The sequence below is a fragment of the Schistocerca gregaria genome, chromosome 1 (genome assembly GCF_023897955.1).
Source record: "Schistocerca gregaria isolate iqSchGreg1 chromosome 1, iqSchGreg1.2, whole genome shotgun sequence".
In the NCBI taxonomy this organism is placed as follows: Eukaryota; Metazoa; Arthropoda; class Insecta; order Orthoptera; family Acrididae; genus Schistocerca; species Schistocerca gregaria.
This window is the reverse complement of record NC_064920.1, coordinates 739774121-739797167: the sequence shown is the minus strand read 5'-3', so window position 1 is coordinate 739797167 and position 23047 is coordinate 739774121. Positions and strand designations below refer to the sequence as shown.

At 38.6% G+C, this 23047-nt stretch overlaps 1 protein-coding gene across 29 annotated transcripts in view; it reads right to left on the bottom strand.

Annotated features, from left to right (window-relative positions):
* Positions 1 to 23047, bottom strand: part of LOC126267316 (longitudinals lacking protein, isoforms H/M/V-like) — a 416839-nt gene that overhangs the window by 358641 nt on the left and 35151 nt on the right. For all 29 annotated transcript variants that reach the window (XR_007548998.1, XM_049972522.1, XM_049972483.1 and 26 more), the window contains exons 2-3: positions 17459 to 17675; positions 10357 to 10530 (exon numbers count right to left, since the gene is read on the bottom strand). Coding sequence is in view for 28 of the 29 variants with exons in the window: in XM_049972522.1 (XP_049828479.1) it covers positions 10357 to 10530; positions 17459 to 17650 (366 nt within the window). In the remaining variant the exon portion in view is untranslated. The remainder of the gene's footprint in view (positions 1 to 10356; positions 10531 to 17458; positions 17676 to 23047) is intronic.

Here is a 23047-nt window from a genome sequence, read left to right as displayed (position 1 = left end):
AAGTTAACTCTGCATCTGCCAATGACTCTACATGCAAGATAACATGCTATGTACTCCCTAACAATAAATCCTCAATTTAGTCATAAATTTCATTTGATATCTCATATGGCTGCACTTTTGTTAATAAGCATTAGTGTGGTGCAGAATTAAATTATTTTGGGAATTTAAGAATATTACATCCACCTGCTTGCTTTGATCCGTTACTTTCAGTTATCATGTGTGAGAAGGGAGAGCTGAATTAACCACAACCAATGTTTTTGGAATACCTGCTGGTTCACATGAAGATGGCCATTCTGTCCTAGTTACTTAAATATATCTGAGCTCAGAATGCGTTCTAACACCCACACCTCCACATGTCAGACTCTCACATCAGTACTAACTTTGCATGTAGATAGAGTATCAACCAAAACACTGATTTAGTTCATGCTATGTGCTGTCATCCAGTAGAACATGCGTAAACATTAATTAAAAGTAACACCAGAACTGCAGAGCATAGGAAATGTGTGTCTGTGAGTGAGTGTTTTGTAGATCTTGTGTGGTTGAACTGGTAGAGTGTGAGGTCATCATGCATTCAAACTCCACTGACGACAATTTGTTTTAACTGTTTACGTCTGAAACTGTCATATGAGAGAACATTTTCCTGACATGCAAAACGAATTTCCGGAGTTTGTAGCAATGTTCTTTTGGCAGTCTGCTTTTGCTTTGTTAGTTGAAAGTAGCGAGCCTATAGAGCACATTTGTATAGATAGGTGTGGTGTTCTGTAGGATTATGTGCAGCACAGACACCACTCGTGATGAAGCAGCTAGTGCATTTATAGTTTCACCGAGTAAACATACACAACTGGAAGAGTTGAATAAAGAAACAACTGCTTCACACATTCAGAAGACTCGTCCCATATAACACTTTCACATATAATACAGTAACAAAAAAACTGTCACTGTTGGGGTATGACGATCAACGCTCCACCAGCTTCCCCTCCAAAAGCTCTAGACATTAATCACTCACAGTTATGCTTTTCCTGTGCTCCATAGTTCTGGTGTTACTTTTAATTAATGTTTATGCTCATTGTGCAGGATGACAGCACATAGTACGAACTAAATCAGAGTTTTGGTTGATACTCGATCAACATACAGTGTTTGGTACCAATCTGAGTGTCTGACATCTGGAGGTTTGTGTATAAGATTCTACAACAGATGGATGTCAATGCTAAATGATAGATCTGTGGCTCACTACTGCTATCTTTTATTGCTTCTGAATGATAGATTTGTGGATCACTGCTGCTACCTTTTTTATAGATGGTCGTGACCTGTGTCATGCTGGAACTACTGGGCACAATTTTCTTGTTTGAGGGATCTATGGAATACTACAGTTGAAAGAGAGGCTAACTCAGTCACAAATTCTATACAGAATCTCGCAGCAATTCTAATGGCTCTGGGGCCTTGTTCAATTTTCTTGATTTCTATTGTACATACTCATGCACTTTTACACAGGTCTGTCAAAACTGCTTAAATAAAAACCTCAGCCTAAGTTAAAACCAAATAAATTAATAGGTAAATGTGCAAACAGTTAAAATTGAAAAATATGATTCAAATAAACATGGTCACTTTTATCAATGACTAAAAGAAGATGAATCATTAACACAAAGAAACATTAAAATATCCTGTCGGGTAACGACTTGAAATCAAACACCACTCTTGACCCCAAAACATTTTCCACACTATTATTTAAAACAGAAGAGAAATAATTATCAATAAAAACTGCCACTCTCTTGTCAGAAAAATAAAATGTAATCGCATAAAATATGGCAAACTGACACTGGTATGCCACAAGCACTAGTCACTGTGGGTCCCACTCCCAGAGGAGGTGCTAATTTAGTACAGGATAATGCCACATTCTCAACTATTCGATGCACCTGTGAAAATTGAAGGATGTTCACCACACAGTAGAAGCATGGGCTTTGCCCCGCCTTACCTTCATTTTTTGTCCCTATGGCAGCCACCTATCTCCCAAAGACACACAGCTTCTCTCCTCTTAAAGAAGGTAACAGGACGGTGGTCAGCTGTAATACACTACTTTTTTTTGCAAGTGCCCCTTGCTGCCATGTCCGCTTGTTCACTTTGCTGGACTCCCATTCAGTCTGGGACCCAGAAAAACAGTATATCTTTCCCTTGTCATTGTAGAGCGTCAAGGCTATTTTGTATCCAACAGACAAAATACAAAACACAATTGTCGAATGGTCTGTACAGCACTTAAGGATTGAGAGCAGATGAAAGTATAATTACATCAATTACAATTCATTTGCTCTATGCCTTTTAGGACAGCATAGAACTCTGCATTATTGTTGTTGTTGTTGTTGTTGTGGTATTCAGTCCATAGACTGGTTTGATGCAGCTCTCCGTGCTATTCGTTGCACCTGTGCAAGCTTCTTCATCTACCAGTACCTACTGCACCCTACATCCTTCTGAATCTGTTTATGTATTCATCTCTTGGTGTCCCTCTATGATTTTTACCCTTCACGCCGCCATCCAATACTAAATTGGTGGTCCCTTGGTGCCTCAGAATATGTCCTACCAACCAATCCCATCATCCAGTCAAATTGAGCCACAAATTTCTCTACTCCCCATTTCTATTCAATAACTCATCATTAGTTATGTGATCAACCCACATAATCTTCAGTATTCTTCTTAGCACCACATTTTGAAAGCTTCTATTCTCTTTCTTGTCTAAACTATTTATCGTCCACGTTTCACTTCTATACATGGATGCACTCAATACAAATACTTTCAGGAACGACTTCCTGACACTTAAATCTATTCTCGATGTTAACAAATTTCTCTTCTTCAGAAATGCTTTCCATGCCATTGCCAGTCTACATTTTATGTCCTCTCTACTTCGACCATCATCAGTTATTTTGCTCCCCAAATAGCAAAACTCATTTCCTACTTTAAATGCCTCATTTCCTAATCTAATTCCCTCAGCATCACCCGATTTAATTCGACTATATTCCATTATCCTTGTTTTGCTTTTGTTGATGTTCATCTTATATCCTCCTTTCAAGACACTGTCCATTCCGTTCAGCTGCTCTTCCAGGTCCTTTGCTGTCTCTGACAGAATTACAATGTCATCGGCAAACCTCAAAGTATTTATTTCTTCTCCATGGATTTTAATTCCTACTCCAAATTTTTCTTTTGTTTCCTTTACTACTTGCTCAATATACAGATTGAATAACATCAGGGATAGGCTACAACCCTGTCTCACTCCCTTCCCAAACACTGCTTCCCTTTCATGCCCCTCGATTCTTATAACTGCCATCTGGTTTTTGGGCAAATTGTAAATAGCATTTCGCTCCCTGTATTTTACCCCTGTCACCTTCAGAATTTCAAAGAGAGTATTCCAGTCAACATTGTCAAATGCTAGAAATGTAGGTTTGCCTTTTCTTAATCTATTTTCTAAGATAAGTGGTAGGGTCAGTATTGCCTTACGTGTCCCACCATTTCTACAGAATCCAAACTGATCTTCCCAGAGGTCGGCTTCTACCAGTTTTTCCATTCATCTGTAAAGAATTCATGTTAGTATTTTGCAGCTGTGGCTTATTAAACTGATAGTTTAGTAATTTTCACATCTGTCAACACCTGCTTTCTTTGGGATTGGAATTATTAATTCTTCTTGAAGTCTGAGGGTATTTCACCTGTCTCATATACCTTGCTCACCAGATGATAGAGTTTTGTCAGTGCTGGCTCTCTCAAGGCTGTCAGTAGTTCTAATGGAATGTTGTCTACTCCCGGGGCCTTGTTTCGACTTAGGTCTTTCAGTGCTCTGTCAAACTCTTCACGCAGTATCATACCTTCCATTTCATTTTCATTTACATCCTCTACCATTTCCATAATATTGTCCTCAAGAACATCGCCCTTGTATAGACCCTCTATATACTCCTTCCACCTTTTTGCTTTCCCTTCTTTGCTCAGAACTGGATTTCCATCTGAGCTTTTGATATTGATGCAAGTGGTTCTCTTTTCTCCAAAGGTCTCTTAATTTTCCTGTAGGCAGTATCTATCTTACCCCTAGTGATATACGCCTCTACATCCTTACATTTGTCATCTACCCATGCCTGCTTAGCAATTTTGCACTTCCTGTTGATCTTATTTTGGAGATGTTTGTATTCCTTTTTGCCTGCTTCATTTACTTTATTTTTGTATTTTCTCCTTTCATCAATTAAATTCAGTATCTCTTCTGCTACCCAAGGATTTTTATTAGCCCTCATCTTTTTACCTACTTGATCCTCTGCTGCTTTCACTACTTCATCTCTCAAAGCTACTCATTCTTCTTCTACTGTATTTCTTTCCCCTAGTCCTGTCAATTGATCCCTTATGCTCTCCCTGAAACTTTGTACAACCTCTGGTTTAGTCAGTTTATCGACGTACCATCTCCTTAAATTCCCACCTTTTTGCAGTTTCTTCAGTGTTAATCTACAGTTCATAACCAACAGATTCGGGTCAGAGTCCACATCTGCCCCTGGAAATGTCTTACAATTTAAAACCTGGTTCGTAAATCTCTGTCTTGCCATCATCATATAATCTATCTGAAACCTTCCAGTATCTCCAGGCTTCTTCCATGTATACAACCTGTGAACCCTTCTTTCATGATTCTTGAACCAAGTGTTCGCTATGATTAAGTTATGCTCTGTGCAAAATTCTACCAGGTGGCTTCCCCTTTCATTCCTTACCCCCATTCCATATTCACCTACTATGTTTCCTTCTCTTCATTTTCCTACTATCGAATTCCAGTCACCCATGACTATTAAATTTTCATCTCCCTTCACTACCTGAATAATTTCTTTCATCTCATCATACATTTCATCAATCTCTTCGTCATCTTCGGAGCTAGTTGGCATATAAACTTGTGCTACTGTGGTAGGTGTGGACTTCATATTTATCTTGGCCACAATAATGCATTCACTGTGCTGTTTGTAGTAGCTTACCTGCATTCCCATTTTTTTAAATTCCTTATTAAACCTACTCCTGCATTACCCCTATTTGATTTTGTATTTATAATCCTGTATTCACATGACCAGAAGTCTTGTTCCTACAGCCACCGAACTCAGCATCAAAAACTACAAATTATCTAGAAATCAAAGGGGTACAGATTTTTTAATTCGAGTGGTAGCTTACTGAAAATTGATGCAGCAGTATATCGCACACCATTTTGCACAAGAGTTAAGGAAGTCCGATCCAAATGCAGGTTTGATTCCTGCCGAGTATTAACCTAGTGAAAGCTGCTTATTCTTGGGAATAAGCTAATATTGTTAACCAGAAATGACACTAAGGAATATATATGAGAGGTCAATGTCAAAATACCCAGACTCATGAACAGGGGTCAACAAGAGGTTCATGAACTTACACCAAGTATTGCCCGAACCACCCATTTCTGTGCCAAAAATATCCTTTTAGAATGGGAAGAGTTACTCCAAAATATAATACGATAAACAGAAGCAAATGAAAATAAGCAAAGTAGACTAATTTACCATTCGAGTAGTAAAAATGGCTGTATTAAGTCTTTGAACATCATCCTGAACGTGGGATTTCCATGACAGCTTACTATCTATCTGAACACCTAGAAATTTGAACTGTTCAGTTTCACTAATCATATGCACATTCTGTGAAATTAAAATGTCACATTTTGTTGAATTGTGTGTTAGAAACTGTAAAAACTGAGTCTTACTGTGAGTTAGCGTTAGTTTATTTTCTACAAGCCATGGACTTAGGTCATGTACTGCACTATCTGAAACCGAGCACACAACATCCTTTACTACCAAGCTAGTGTCATCAGCAAACAGAAATATTTTAGAGTTACCCATAATACTAGAGGGCATATCATTTATAAATAAGGAACAGGAGTGGCCCCAACACTGATCCCTGGGGCACCCCCCACTTGAGAGTACCCCACTCAGACCCAACATCACAGCCGTTATTAACATTGTGAATAATGACGTTTTGCTGTCCGTTGCTGAAGTAAGAGGTGAACCAACTGTGAGCTACTCCCCATATTCCGTAGGCTAATGGTCCAACTTCTGGAGCAATATTTTGTGATCAACACAATCAAATGCCTTAGTTAAATCAAAAAATATGCCAAAAGTGTTCAAAACCTTTTGTTTAGCCCATCCAGTACCTCACAGAGGAAAGATAATACAGCATTTTCATTTGTTAAACGACTTCTAAAGTCGAACTGTACATTTGATAGCAATCATATGATATAAAATGATCAATCAACCTTACGTACACAGCCTTTTCAATAACTTTTGCAAACGCTGATAGCATAGAAATAGGTGCAAAATGATCTATATTATCCCTTTCTCCCTTTTTATAAAGCGGCTTTACTGCTAAGTAATTTAATCGTTCAGGAAACTGACCATTCCGAAAGGAAAAATTACAAATATGGCTAAATACAGGGCTAACATGTGCAGCACAGTACTTTAATATTCTGCTAGACACGCCATCATAACAATGGGAGTCCTTAGTCTTCAGTGATTTCATTATTGACTCAATCTCCCTATTGTCTGTATCACAGAGGAGTATTTCAGACATAAATCTCAGAAAGTCATTTGCCAAGAAAGTTATACAATTTCCTGTAGAAACTAAATTTTTATTTAATTCACTAGCAATGCTCAGAAAAGGATTATTAAATACTGTATATATCTGATTTATCAGTAAGGAAATATTTTTGCTGTGAACTGACTTTATATCGTCGACCTTGTGCTGCTAACCAGACACTTCCTCCACAACTGACCATTTGGTTTTAATTTTATCCTGTGAATTAGCTATTCTATTTGCATACCACATACTCTTTACATTCCTAATAAAAATTTAAACACCTTACAATACTGTTTGTAATGGGCTACTGTAGCTTGATTGTGACTACTAACATTTTGATATAATTCCCACTTTGTTCTAAAAATATCTTTATCCTACTAGTCAGCCACCCAGGCTGCCTATTAATGCTAGTACCCAGTTTAGAACATTCTAATGGAAAGCAACTCTCAAGGAGCATGAGAAAGCTTTGTATTTATCATCTATGTTATCGGTACTATAAACATCCTGCCACTCTTGTTCCTTGGCAATGTTTAAAAAAACTCTCAATTGCTGTTGGATTAACTTTCCTACATAGTTTGTAATTAAATATGACATTGGTTAGAGTACAAAAGCCTTTTAGTGTTAAAATTTGTGCATCATGGTCTGAAAGACCATTCACGCTTTTCCTAACAGAATGCCCATCTAGTAATGAAGAATGAATAAAAATATTGTCTATGACTGTGTTACTGTTCCCCTGCACCTCTAGTTGAAAAAAAAAACACACAATCTACATTAGACCATATGAATTTCGGTGATCTACCAACATCTTTTTCTTGCACTATCATTGTTGTTGTTATTGTCTTCAGTCCTGAGACTGGTTTGATGCAGCTCTCCATGCTACTCTATCCTGCGCAAGCTGCTTCATCTCCCAGTACCTACTGCAACCTACATCCTTCTTGATCTGCTTAGTGTACTCATCTCTCGGTCTCCCTCTACGATTTTTACCCTCCACGCTGCCCTCCAATGCTAAATTTGTGATCCCTTGATGCCTCAAAACATGTCCTACCAACCGATCCCTTCTTCTAGTCAAGTTGTGCCACAAACTTCTCTTCTCCCCAATCCTATTCAATACCTCCTCATTAGTTACGTGATCTATCCACCTTATCTTCAGTATTCTTCTGTAGCACCACATTTCGAAAGCTTCTATTCTCTTCTTGTCCAAACTAGTTATCGTCCATGTTTCACTTCCATACATGGCTACACTCCATACAAATACTTTCAGAAACGACTTCCTGATACATAAATCTATATTCGATGTTAACAAATTTCTCTTCTTCAGAAACGCTTTCCTTGCCATTGCCAGTCTACATTTTATATCCTCTCTACTTCGACCATCATCAGTTATTTTACTTCCTAAATAGCAAAACTCCTTTACTACTTTAAGTGTCTCATTTCCTAATCTAATTCCTTCAGCATCACCCGATTTAATTTGACTACATTCCATTATCCTCGTTTTGCTTTTGTTAATGTTCATCTTATATCCTCCTTTCAAGACACTGTCCATTCCGTTCAACTGCTCTTCCAAGTCCTTTGCCGTCTCTGACAGAATTACAATGTCATCGGCGAACCTCAAAGTTTTTACTTCGTCTCCATGAATTTTAATACCTACTCCAAATTTTTCTTTTGTTTCCTTTACTGCACTATCATATACAAAATTAATATTAAATTCACCACAATTAACTAATTTCTGGCACTTCCTTCAAAGTGAATCAAGTACCCTCTCTAACTTGAGCAGAAATGCTCTGAGTCGGAGTTGTGGACAGAGCATGGCACTGGGAAAATTTCAAAGCTAGCACATCTGGCAGGAGAGGCCCATGAAAGATAATGGCATTTACATGTTCACTCACCAAATTTTATAAGCATTAAGTAATAAAATAGTGCTGGTTGGTATTTTCTGTGACCTATCTCAGGCATTTGACTATGTGAATCACAATATTCTCCTACATATATTGAATTTTTGTGGGATTGATGGTACTGTCATATCCAGCCAAAATAACACAGAAAGTTGTATTTAGTAATTCAAACAATGTAGTCCACGGACATTATTATGACTGGGGAGAAATCACGTAAAGGGTTACTCAAGGCTCAATCTTGGGCCCACTACTGTTCCTCATATATGTAAACAATCTTCCATCTAACATATGACAAGCAGAATTGGATCTTTTTTGCAGATGACAGTAGTATCGTAATCAATCCAAGAACATATACAAAACCAGAAGAAATAGTCAACAATGTTCTTAGAAGTATAACTGACTGGTTTTCTGTGAATAGTCTCACCTTCCATTTTTTAAAAAAAAAAAAAAGACACAACATATTCAGTTCTGCTCATCCCGGGGTACTGCACCAATGAAAAGCTTAACACATTGTGAGGAAATAATAAATAAGGTAGAAACTTCAAACTTCTTTGGTGTCCATATCAATGAGAATTTAAGCCGGAAAAAGCATATTCTGGAACTCCTAAAAGAACTTAGTTCATCCACATTTGCACACAGAACCATTGCAAATCTTGGGAAGAGACAAATCAGTAATCTGATATATTTTGTAGATTTTCGTACAATAGTGTCATATGGAATGACGTTCTTGGGTAACTAATCTTCAAGAAAGAAAGTCTTCACAGCTCAAAATTGTACTATAAGAGTACTATGTTGTGCACATCCCTGATTCTCTTTTAGACATCTGTATCAGGTGTTGGGCATTCTGACTACTGGTTCACAGTATATTTATTTTTTCATGAAGTTTGTTGTAAATAATCCAATCCAGTTCAACAGGAAAAATAATGTACATAATTACAATAGCAAAAGGAAAAATGACATTCATTACTCTGTATTCAGATTGTCTTCAGCATAAAAGGGGGTGCACAGTACTGCAACTAAAATTGTTGATAACTTACCCATTGATATAAAATGTATGGCAGGTAGCAAAGTAATTTAAAAACAAACTGAAAAAGTTTCTCCTTGACAACTAATTCTATTTCGTAGAATAATTTTTATTGCTGTAATGTGTAAAAGGTGATTCGTGGGAATTACTAACTCACTTCCGCATATAATTAATACAAAAAAACTTTATAAATTTTCAGCATGTGGCCATATTTAAAAACTAATTTGCAATATGTAAGTAAAACGAATCATCCCACTTCGTTATAATTTTATCATTCAAATGATCCATGGAACATGACACAAACTAACTATACCTGTAAAAAATTTGTAAGTCAAATTTAAATCCATGCATTAGGCTTCATCATTATCCTTCAGAATCCAGTACCTCATTTCATTTTTATTTATCAACATGATTTTAAATGTGTATGCTTAATCATATTAATATTTCACTAACTATTTTGCTAAGCCACATCAATTATTAGATTTTTGGGGTCCAAAATAAGCAGTTCACAGCCAATCCTTTGATAGTCGAACCAGAATTATTGCAGTTTGTATGCTTGTTCAATCACTATATATTGCTATTGACAGCGCTTCAGTGAACACAGAACTGATTTGCGAATACTTAATAGCTCAAGAATCTGGATTTTCCATTGTTTAATAATAGCTCAGTGAGCTCTCACAAGCATATACAGAAAGCACTGCAGACAAACTTCATTACTGAACAACTGGAAATGGTCAAAAATAAGCCAAGACTTCTTGATAAACCTGGTCTAATAGGAGCTCAACCATACTCCAATCAGAATTTTCATTATAAAGTATTTATGACCTTTAAATAATTAAAGGATATACTCACATTATCATTTCCAGTTAAGCCTTTGATCTGCAGGAGTTCAGCAGTTTTTAAGAAATCGGCAAGTTCTTCCTGACGAACGTTAACTTCTCCCTGGTACATGAACTGCAGAATTGCAATCAGTTCTTTGTGACCCACATCCTTCAAGATAACAATTGGATGTTTGCATGGATTTACCTGGAATAAACAACTTATAGTTTTTATTCAAGAAGATGTAACCACACCATGTATTCAGTTCTAAATTGTCATTTCTGGTCCTCAACTTTTATCTTACCTGCTGTCATAAAAATTTGGTTATAAAAGGCTCAAATTTAATTTCAACTACCATATATTTCTGTTAAGTGTGACACACACACACACACGCACACACACACACACACACGCACACACACACACACACACTACTCTACTCTACTCTACTCTACTCTACTCTACTCTACTCTACTCTGATCAGTTTCAAAGCTCATTCATCCAAGATGGTTTTTTGTGGGCAGCAGCTACCATGATGTGGAGCACATTAAACCAGAAACAACAGCAACAGCAGCAGCAGCAGCAGCAGCAGCAGCAGCAGCAGCAGCACCACCACCACCACCACCACCACCACCACCACCTTCTCTCCAACCACCTTTCACATCAAATCCACACCCAAGTTCAATTCTGAAATATGGGTCATTAATGAAGTATGGCACTTAGAAATGAAAGCAAGCTTATTACGAACACTGGTGAACAGCCATAATAGGACCGGCATCTTGGATGGACACTGTAGCTATTTACACAAACAGAATATTACACACACATTGAATATTCCAGAATGTAAAAGCCTTACAAACATAAGATATTTTAAAAACCTACCAAAGTGATAAATACTAAATAACACATAACTGCTGGTGGTCAAGTTTGAGCTGACGACCAGCAACATAACAGCTAGAGATGCTAATCACTAAAAAACATTGCATGCACCACATCTCATAGTATTGTTCCATCTCCTGAAGAAATGGCAACCTGCTGTTTCAAATGTTCTCACTGGAGCAGACTACAGTAACCTGGATCTAGGTCTTGTCAATGATCCACTGTATGGTAGCAGTGGCAGATCTTCCCATTCTGATCATGTTTTTACAGCCTCTTCCCTATGACAAGCATCAAACGTAGCCACCTGCTATCGACGCTTTCCAACTGTCAGGAGTGTCTTCAGTTTCCTTGAACCTTCTACTGTGGATGTGCAACTCTCGATTGAAGTATAGCTTCATGCAAAGGAAACGGACGTCATCTCTGTACTTTTGTTTTCTTGATGGAAGGTCATAATCCTCGACTGCATGTGTATGCTCCGACAGCTGACAAAGGATACAATATGGCCTAAAGTACTGCTTTAATACTTATTCTGATAATTCCACTTTCTACACAGGCATAAAAATCCATAACAAGTCACCCAGGCTGTATGTCACTGGCCACTTTTTGGCATTATAGTGCTCTCAGTCTTTCTCTTAAGCATCCAGGATCCATATGTGATCCAGCTGTCTTTCTTTTTCAGTCCTGGTGATAAGTTGTTTCACATAGTCATCCTGAGTATAATCTGATTGGAATAGGAATAATATATCCATTGCTGTTTCAAACTTGTGACTGTGGAGCAAAAAGAATAGTGTGAAGCCTGTGTTTCCTTGCTTCACTGTGTTGTATGAAGATGTCAGGAGAGGCAGTAATGTATCCCAATCTCTCCGTTTGAAAGCCCTGGCTATTATACACTGCTGTGCCATGTAGCCCCTCAGCTGCCATCACCAGTGTGGGCAAACACCTTGTTATCTGCCTCCACTTGCTTCGGTAGGCATTATTGCTGAAAGCTACCTCCTCAACAATGGGTCTATGTCTCAATACCTGTGCACCTCAATGTGTCCAGCCCGGACTCATGTAGCTGTCTCTAGCCCATGCAGCTACCATGGCAGGCTGCCACCTGCTGCCAGAATCAGCGTCCTTCCTGAGATGCTGCTATCATCATTTCACTGGCCAAGTAAAGCCGTGGGTGGCCAGACACCAGCGCATCTCCCCAACTATATTTTAATAGGACTTAATTCCTCATCACTGGCTGCAAGGAGGTAGCTCCTCTGCCTCACCAGTTAGGTCACTCCATGGAGGAGGACTTTATACTGAGCCACAGTAACTACTGCTTGAAGTACCTTGGCTACCACAACAGCCAGTTCATTGTCCCATAACTCATTTTCCCTGGATGCCCAAGAGAATATCACCCCCTTCCCTACATGATAAGTGCTTAGGAGGACATTCTTCGAAGGTTTATAACACAGAACATGCATTGAAGAGCTTGTAGTGCACTCCAGGGAGTGTCGAGTATATGAGGAATTTTGTAGCTGTAACATATCTCATCTGCACTAAAGTCCCCTACAACAAGTGGATAAATTCACCTTGAAGTGAATGTTGACTCAGAGTGAATACCAGAGCAGTCAGGACCGTCCAACTATTTAAGACTCACCAGTATAAATGCATGTTTTCAGAAAAAAATTTATTTGAGGGGGGGGGGGGGGGGGGGCGGTATTACAGAATATTGCTGATACACTTGTTGATTATTTTTCCACATAATCGCCATCCCATTCAATGTATGTGATAATCTGTGGTACAAGCTTCTTTCGCCTTCCTTGGAGAACTCTCCCATCGATCCTTCCACCAGTGCAGAATCTCTTTTTGCATCTGCTCGTTAGCTGAAAATTTAAGTCCATTCATTTCTACCTTTAAGTAGACGAAAATATGATAATCTGAAGGAGCCAAGTCAGGGGAATACATCCCAACCAAAAGAGTCCAAGAACGGCTTGGTACAAAGACTGTGTGAGGACACGTGCAACAAGCACCCTTGTCTCGTCAGCATTCCCCTCCTTTTATTTTGAATGCTCCTTCTGAGTTTTTTATTTTTGTTTCACAATACCATTGTGCATTGATGGTCTCCCGCAAAGGCACAAATTTGACCAAAATCATACCTTTTCAGTCCCAAAACACTGAGGCCATGATTTTTTGCCTAGAATTATGGTTTTGAACATTTTGGCATACGAGGAATTGTGTGATATCACTGTGACAAGTGTAGTTTAGTCTCAGATGTGTAATGAGCCACCCATATCTCACTGCAGTCACAAAAAAGCCCAGACAATCCTTGCCTTCCAATTCACGTCATCAAGAATCTCATGGACTTTACTGACCCGATTTTTCTTCTGTCGCTCTGTCACCTGTTTTGGAACCCATCTTACTCACAGTTCCCAGTATCCCAGTGTCTCTGAGAGTGTATCGAATAAGTGAGTTCTGGAGAGCTGGCGAAATATCGCAGAAATTTTATCCACTGTCAATCAGCGGTTTTCATGAACAGTTTCTTTGATTTTTTGCACAAATTCATTAGTCAATAAGGAAGGGTTTCCATTCCTACATTCGTTATGAACGGTTGTTCTGCCTCCACTAAACTCTGCATGTGGGAAGTAGATCAAATCATGCGACTTGCACTTTGCGAGATTTTTTTGCTGACACCATTGATGCAAATGGACACCATGTGAGTTTACATACTACTGGGTTCCTACAAGGCTCACTACGCTGAAGGGATCACTACAGTAGCAGTGCCAGTTTAAAAAGTTATAAAATAATATTCTAATAATTAAATTTATATTATAATTCCTCCTGTACTTCGCTAAATTTAAACCATGGATACAAGAATACATGGTAGGGGTCACACACAGGCAAGCTGTGAGCTATGATATCAATGTGAACCCTCTCACCTTGCTGCACTGCATTGAAGCTTATCAGCACATGGCACACATGTTTAAATCATATGCAGGTATGAATGGAACTGAGATTTTCCATGTTTTAATGTAATATTGTTATTATTATTAAGCTTTATATCAGACTACTATTTTCTATGGTCAGCGAGATCCTAATGTGAAGCATGCAAAGGATATCAACTATCTCAGAGAAGAGGCTCACACAGGCTTAGACGACATAGACCTGTAGTATGAAGAAACCCCCTATAATGTCATTTTAAACTCTTTACCTGCATTAACATGTTTTCTTTTCTATTCTGGAAAGTTATTTTTTTTTTTCATTTTTCCATTTTTGTGTTCTCTCAGTTCACTTTCTAACTTTGCATTTTTTTTTTTCCTTTTTGATGATTTTCATTCTAAAGAAGTGCACATCTTCACGAAACATACTACAGCAAAGTCCAGAGGAAAGATAATGCTTTATAAGATAGGCAACATAAATTCACAGCCTTTGCAATATCTTCAGATGACCAGTTAACTACACCATCCTTTCATAACCACTTGTTGTTGACTGTCAGAAAAAGAACCCTGAATCTCTTTCTGGACATGTTTTAATTTTTGTAAATCAGCATTACATCATGAGATGGCTCTGAGCACTATGGGACTCAACTGCTGTGGTCATCAGTCCCCTAGAACTTAGAACTACTTAAACCTAACTAACCTAAGGACATCACACACATCCATGCCCGAGGCAGGATTCGAACCTGCGACCGTAGCAGTCGCACGGTTCCGGACTGCGCGCCTAGAACCGCGAGATACATCATGAGACACAGTTCTCTAAATCTGCAGTCTTTTGACAAAGGTCTTTTATTTCTCTTTCCATAATTTCTAATCACTGGGGTAAGTACGCACTGTTGCATTGACAGCAGTTTTTCAGTGTTTGTTTTCATGGTCAACATATAGTCTAGCAGTAATTTGCGCATTAGCTGGTAATACACTTACATGTAAAATGTCTTCTACTTATTTATGGTAGCTTCATTTTTGTGCCACTATATTTGTCTCATTATTAAGCTCACTACTATGCCCTAAATCGGCACTATAGAATGATAGATTTAGAATTGGAGCACCATCAATCTTCAGCTTGAGTTTTGCAGGAGTATTCAACAGCTCTTTTCAAATCCCTTTCATAAGCTGAAGCAGACACAAGCTATCCTACTGAAAACAAATCTGCCAGTTGATAAACATTTATCCATTTTCTTTTCATCTCACAGTTTTTAGGATGTGCAGTGAATCATTAATTTTCACTTAAAAATTGATTCTAAAAATCTCTCATTACACTTATAATTATGGCATAACACTGTACTCAATTGCCAGTCAGTAATAAAAATTCAAACTGTCGTAAGTAATCTAGCTTTCATTTGTAAATGCAATTACAACACAATACATTGGGGCAGTTCTGGGCTAGTGGTTGGTTGTTTTGGGGAAGGAGACCAGACAGCGAGGTCATCGGTCTCATCGGATTACGGAAGGACGGGGAAGGAATTCGGCCATGCCCTTTGAAAGGAACCATCTCGGCATTTGCCTGGAGAGATTTAGGAAAATCAAGGAAAACCTAAATCAGGATGACCAGACGCGGGATTGAACCGTCGTCCTCCCGAATGCAAGTCCATTCTGGGCTAGTGAGCACTGGTTCGGTTCACTCTGATGTCAGCTGTGTGGCTCCTTGCTGCGCATGTTCCTCATGATCCTTACTGTGTATTCTAGTTGTTGTTGTTGTGGTTTTCAGTCCTGAGACTGGTTTGATGCAGCTCTCCATGCTACTCTATCCTGTGCAAGCTTCTTCATCTCCCAGTACCTACTGCAACCTACGTCCTTCTGGATCTGCTTACTGTATTCATCTCTTGGTCTCCCTCTACGATTTTTACCCTCCACGGTGTATTCTAGTATCCATGATTTAAATTATACAAGAATCTCATTAGCAATTATGACACCGTCTGTTTCCAGCCTTGGTTTAAGAACTGTAATTTGGCCCAAACTAAGCATCACCAACCCTGATTTTACGTGTATCCTAAATGGATTAGTGAATTCCATTTCCATGCCTTGTCTATAAGCTACATTGAATATGGGTGACTGTTGATCATACAAGAATCTGTATCGTTGGCTTAGGATGAAAACCTCTGTTCTCAAAAATAAAACAAAAATATTTTTATTGAATTTTTACATAGAAAACCGTGTATCTCAACCATCTGTAAGCCAATGAGAGGTAATGACCTACACAAATTGTAATTACGGCTCTTCAGGATTTAAATCTTTTATGTGTGGTAAACATGTCACATTTTCATCAAACATGAGACCTGGGAACTTCAGCAGCTCTTTCATGCCTGGATGTGTGTATATACAGTGGAATTGTTACAGTTGCAGGGTTGAAGAAAATGCATGATATAGTGAAATTTTCAGCAAGTACAGACTGTACTGGCTTCCTTATGAAGGATGTTATGTTATTAAAGACTACACAAAGATGGTAATACTTTGGATGCTTCATTGGATGCACCATTCTGTTCAAACTGGTCTTATACATAATCATAACTGGAAAAGCCATTGATGGTGTTGTCTGTGGATGTAGTTCCACTAACTGTTATTATAGACCACCTTAACATTGAAAAAGATTCCTACGAGATTTTGCCTACTTTGATATAGTCACTTCCAGCAAGGTAGCTTCTCAATGGTGAAATTATATTCCTAAAACCCCATCAGAAGCAACTAAGGATCCATCAGAAGCAACTAAGGATCCATTCGGGCTCAAGACTCTGACCAAATATTAGTTCTACTACATGCTCCATGGTCTTTCCCACATAGTTTGTGAGACTACACAAGATCGAATACACAACAAGTGGAGTACCTCCCTTGATTCACAAAGGGAATTAAGATTTTATTCCACCAAGAGCCATGGAATTCTCCTGGTTCTGTAAGTAGTTGAATTCCACTGCACTCAATAAGAGACACCACAATATGGTGCAATGCACCTTATTGATACCAAGTGATATGTTATGAGCCATAAACAGTGTAACAGTGTAACCCACAACTAATGTGGTTGGAGATGCATACCCCGAGCATGCAGTTACAGAGGACTTCTGATACTGGCCAGCCCTCAATTTGGAAAGTCAAGGTTTGTCAAACTCAAATTCATCCTAGACTAACCCAGTGCACTGTGGTGCTCACCACTTGGCATGAGCCAAGAGATATTTGCAACTTATTGAATGCCATGGATGTAGCGTGCACTGTCGCTCAAGTATGAAAAGGACCACAGGACAGAAGGGAATAGACAAAGAGCAATAAAAGCAACATGAGCTAAGAGCTCATTTACTTACCTGAAATAGTTGCTTGAAATATGGACTGCAAACTGAAAGCACAATTTTATGTGCTTGAATGAACTGTCCCTCAGCTGCAAGGGTAACATCCACCAGTTCTACTTCTTGCAGGAGAGCATGGAAGCCTGATACAAGATTGCTGTGAAAGTTGTTCCATCTCAGAGAGAACTGCTCAGCATCAGAACCTGCCATTTTCTAACTTATGATGCAGGAGGAGCTGGAACAACATTTTGTATAACAGGAGTTGACACAAAATTACTGAGTGCAGGAGATTCAATATAACATATAATAAAAAATATTTTTCTTAAGATAACAACACAAACCAAAAGGCATATTTTGACATGTCAAATTCTCAGGATCTAACATGCCTCTTTGTATTGTAATTAACCTATTACCTAGCAATACAATGAAATGGAAAACTTTAAATTTTTCCATAACTTGCATTTGTGTGCAAGGTGGTAGTGAACAAACAGGAAGTACAATAACAACACATTTAGTCACAAACCAAGAAGAGGATTCTTTGAAGTTATTTCACATAATATGAAGTTATATTAGCTAATATAAAATTATTTTACCCAAATTCTCTGGAACTCACTTTTCTAGGATTTCATTTAACTCAAGAGCACGAGAAATAATGGAAGAAACAAATCACACCTGAAAATGAACCCACAGAGACCAAAATGCATCATAAAACACAATAAAGCAAGAATATTTGTGACTGCAGATGTATGCTATCATACTTCATCTTCTATCCTTTTCTTCTTTCCTTCTTCTTCTATAATATATAATCTGAAGTTCATCTTGATACTAGTCATAGTAATGATACGAGATATCAGTGAGTAAATGTCACCGTAAATCTGACATTCCACAGTAATCTGCATCCCATTCACCTATGTGCGCAGGTATCTATAAGGAGGCCAGGTGCACTGCCCCCCTCCCCTCTCCCTCTGTTGGAATTTGGAATACTGAGTTTCTATTCACAATATTGAGTGGATATCCATCAATTTTTTGGGCTGCAATAAGTCTTTAGTGTCACCTATAAAATTTAGTTCTTATTGTATGACTTGTCTCGAAACTGATCAACTCATTTATATCAAAAATGGTAATTTTAGAGAGTTGCTCCCACACCCCCCCTCCCCCCCCCCCCCCTGCTCCCACCCCCTCCTCCTTCAAAAGATTTCTGCGGACACCCGTGCACGTATGGCCACCAACAATGACTAAAACTGAATGGGGCAATGGGCAACAGCAAATTATAACTAATTATGAATCCTATCAACTAAAGCTTCCCACAACTTTCCCCATAGGAACTCTATCACTTCTACAGTTGTTAAAATTGTTACTTATTACTGGGCCATCGCAATACAATATACCAGTTTTCTTTATTAGTGGACCCAGAAGAAGGCCACTGCAGTAAGTGAGGAAATATTCCTCCCTGTCTGCACTTTGAACTAGAGAGTCATACCTAGCAACATGTCTAGCTAGGTTCAGCCATATTTGTATGCACACAAGAAACCAAAGTTACAGCAGTGGTGTTGACGTTGGCCATTAAATTCATTCTGTAGACTTACTTAATCAGCATGGAATAAGAGACTCAAATGTACACTCTCTGTTCCTTTAATGTTTCATTTTATACTGTTAAAGTAGAACAGTTCTGCAAAGAATGGATAAACAAAGACAGTATGCATTTTACACTTCACATTAAAGTATGTATTATACTCTTGACTTGAAATCAGTACATTTATAAAGACTATCCACAGAATATATGTATTCTTAAAAGATATGTGAGAGTTCTCGCTTGGCTTTAGAGCAAAGTTAAAATTGAGAAAGAATATATGAATGTTGTGTTAAAATGTGGATGTGTCAACTTCATAAATAAAACAAAAAAAATATGCCAAATGAACCCATGAGACATGAAAGAAAAGAAATCTAATATGATATTTTACAATGAAGTTCAATGTCCAATGTTCATAGTGGACAGAAGAGAAGTAAATGTCAGAAGAAAGAAGTTACATTTAAATGGTCGTCAAACCAAGAATGTGCACAAGATATTGCTTCACATGCAATATTGTTATTGTTATTATTATCATCATAATCATCATCATCTCTGCAAAAAGCAGAAATTAAAGATGAAGAGAGCAAAAAACTCATTTCTACAACTTTTTTTCTCTTGTATGTTTTTAGCACATAACAGTTTTAGTGAACTACATCATTTTTGATTAATCCATGGAAATTCTAAAGAGAAGTAACTGGTCTTGAAAGAAAGAAAAAAAGACAGTGGGGACATATGGGTGAACCAAACCACATTGAAGTATTCAATGAAAGTTTATTTAATGCGAAAAACAAGCAAAAAAGTGAAGTTTTCACATCATCAGTAAGGCAGTAGCAGGAGAACAGGCTGTCAACTGTGCTGCTGCCAAAGTCTGCTCTTACTGTTTCAATGTTGCTTACAGCTGTGTGTAAACAAGTCTGTATCAACTAATAAATATAAATGGTGACTGCATTAGTGAAGATACATCATTCATTCCCACTGGAAACCTATTAAAAATGGAATCTAAAGACTAGTGCACATCTTTCTATACAGCTTATATTTAAGGATGTGAAGTTACTTTTTCTGTCAAATATTAACTGACTGTTACTAACAAGAGAACCTCCCCATTGCACCCCCCTCAGATTTAGTTATAAGTTGGCACAGCGGATAGGCTTTGAAAAACTCAACACAGATCAATCAAGAAAACAGGAAGAAGTTGTGTGGAACTATGAAAAAAATAAGCAAAATATATGAACTGAGTAGTCCATGTGCAAGATAGGCAACATCAAGGATAGTGCAAGCTCAGTAGTGCTGTGGTCCCGTGGTTAGCGTGAGCAGCTGTGGAATGAGAGGACCTTGGTTCAAGTCTTCCCTCGAGTGAAAAGTTTACTTTCTTTATTTTCACAAAGTTATGATCTGTCCATTCGTTCATCGACGTCTCTGTTCACTGTAATAAGTTTAGTGTCTGTGTTTTGCGACCACGCCGCAAAACCGTGCGAAAGGACGTGCCTCTCCAATGGGAACCGAAAACATTTGATCGCAAGGTCATAGATCAACTGATTCCTCCACAGGAAAACACGTCTGATATATTCTATATGACACTGGTGATTGCATGTGTGTCACATGACAGGAATATGTTGTCGATCCACCTAACTTGTTCACTTGGCGAATGGGTAAAAAGATTCTTCTATCTTACCCGATTTAGGTTTTCTTGTGGATGTGATAATCCTAAATTAAATGAAGTTGGTGGGGAGGCTTGCGTGCCTCAGCGATACAGATGGCCGTACCGTAGGTGCAACCACAACAGAGGGGTATCTGTTGAGAGGCCAGACAAACGTGTGGTTCCTGAAGAGGGGCAGCAGCCTTTTCAGTAGTTGCAGGGGCAACAGTCTGGATGATTGACTGATCTGGCCTTGCAACATTAACCAAAACGGCCTTGCTGTGCTGGTACTGCAAACGGCTGAAAGCAAGGGGAAACTACAGCCGTAATTTTTCCCGAGGACATGCAGCTTTACTGTATGATTAAATGATGATGGCATCCTCTTGGGTAAAATATTCTGGAGGTAAAATAGTCCCCCATTCGGATCTCCGGGCGGGGACTACTCAGGAGGACGTCGTTATCAGGAGAAAGAAAACTGGCGTTCTATGGATCGGAGCGTGGAATGTCAGATCCCTTAATCAGGCAGGTAGGTTAGAAAATTTAAAAAGGGAAATGGATAGGTTAAAGTTAGATATAGTGGGAATTAGTGAATTTCGGTGGCAGGAGGAACAAGAATTCTGGTCAGGTGACTACAGGGTTATAAACACAAAATCAAATAGGGGTAATGCAGGAGTAGGTTTAATAATGAATAGGAAAATAGGAATGCGGGTAAGCTACTACAAACAGCATAGTGAACGCATTATTGTGGCCAAGATAGATACGAAGCCCACACCTACTACAGTAGTACAAGTTTATATGCCAACTAGCTCTGCAGATGACGAAGAAATTGAAGAAATGTACGATGAAATAAAAGAAATTATTCAGATAGTGAAGGGAGACGAAAATTTAATAGTAATGGGTGACTGGAATTCGAGTGTAGGAAAAGGGAGAGAAGGAAACATAATAGGTGAATATGGATTGGGGCTAAGAAATGAAAGAGGAAGCCGCCTAGTAGAATTTTGCACAGAGCACAACTTAATCATAGCTAACACTTGGTTTAAGAATCATAAAAGAAGGTTGTATACGTGGAAGAACCCTTGAGATACTAAAAGGTATCAGATAGATTATATAATGGTAAGACAGAGATTTAGGAACCAGGTTTTAAGTTGTAAGACATTTCCAGGGGCAGATGTGGACTCTGACCACAATCTATTGGTTATGACCTGTAGATTAAAACTGAAGAAACTGCAAAAATGTGGGAAATTAAGTAGATGGGACCTGGATAAACTGAAAGAACCAGAGGTTGTACTGAGTTTCAGGGAGAGCATAAGGGAACAATTGACAGGAATAGGGGAAATAAATACAGTAGAAGAAGGATGGGTAGCTCTGAGGGATGAAGTAGTGAAGGCAGCAGAGGATAAAGTAGGTAAAAAGACGAGTGCTGCTAGAAATCCTTGGGTAACAGAAGAAATATTGAATTTAATTGATGAAAGGAGAAAATATAAAAATGCAGTAAATGAAGCAGGCAAAATGGAATACAAACGTCTCAAAAATGAGATCGACAGGAAGTGCAAAATGGCTAAACAGGGATGGCTAGAGGACAAATTTAAGGATGTAGAAGTTTATCTCACTAGGGGTAAGATAGATACTGCCTACAGGAAAATTAAAGAGACCTTTGGAGAGAAGAGAACCACTTGTATGAATATCAAGAGCTCAGATGGCAACCCAGTTCTAAGCAAAGAAGGGAAGGCAGAAAGGTGGAAGGAGTATATAGAGGGCTTATACAAGGGCGATGTACTTGAGGACAATATTATGGAAATGGAAGAGGATGTAGATGAAGACGAAATGGGAGATACGATACTGCGTGAAGAGTTTGACAGAGCACTGAAAGACCTGAGTCGAAACAAGGCCCCGGGAGTAGACAACATTCCATTAGAACTACTGACAGCCTTGGGAGAGCCAGTCCTGACAAAACTCTACCAGCTGGTGAGCAAGATGTATGAGACAGGCGAAATACCCTCAGACTTCAAGAAGAGTATAATAATTCCAATCCCAAAGAAAGCAGGTGCTGACAGATGTGAAAATTACCGAACTATCAGTTTAATAAGTCACAGCTGCAAAATACTAACGCGAATTCTTTACAGACGAATGGAAAAACTGGTAGATGCGGACCTCGGGGAGGATCAGTTTGGATTCCGTCGAAATGTTGGAACACGTGAGGCAATACTGACCTCACGACTTATCTTAGAAGAAAGATTAAGAAAAGGCAAACCTACGTTTCTAGCATTTGTAGACTTAGAGAAAGCTTTTGACAATGTTGACTGGAATACTCTCTTTCCAATTCTGAAGGTGGCAGGGGTAAAATACAGGGAGCGAAAGGCTATTTACAATTTGTACAGAAACCAGATGGCAGTCATAAGAG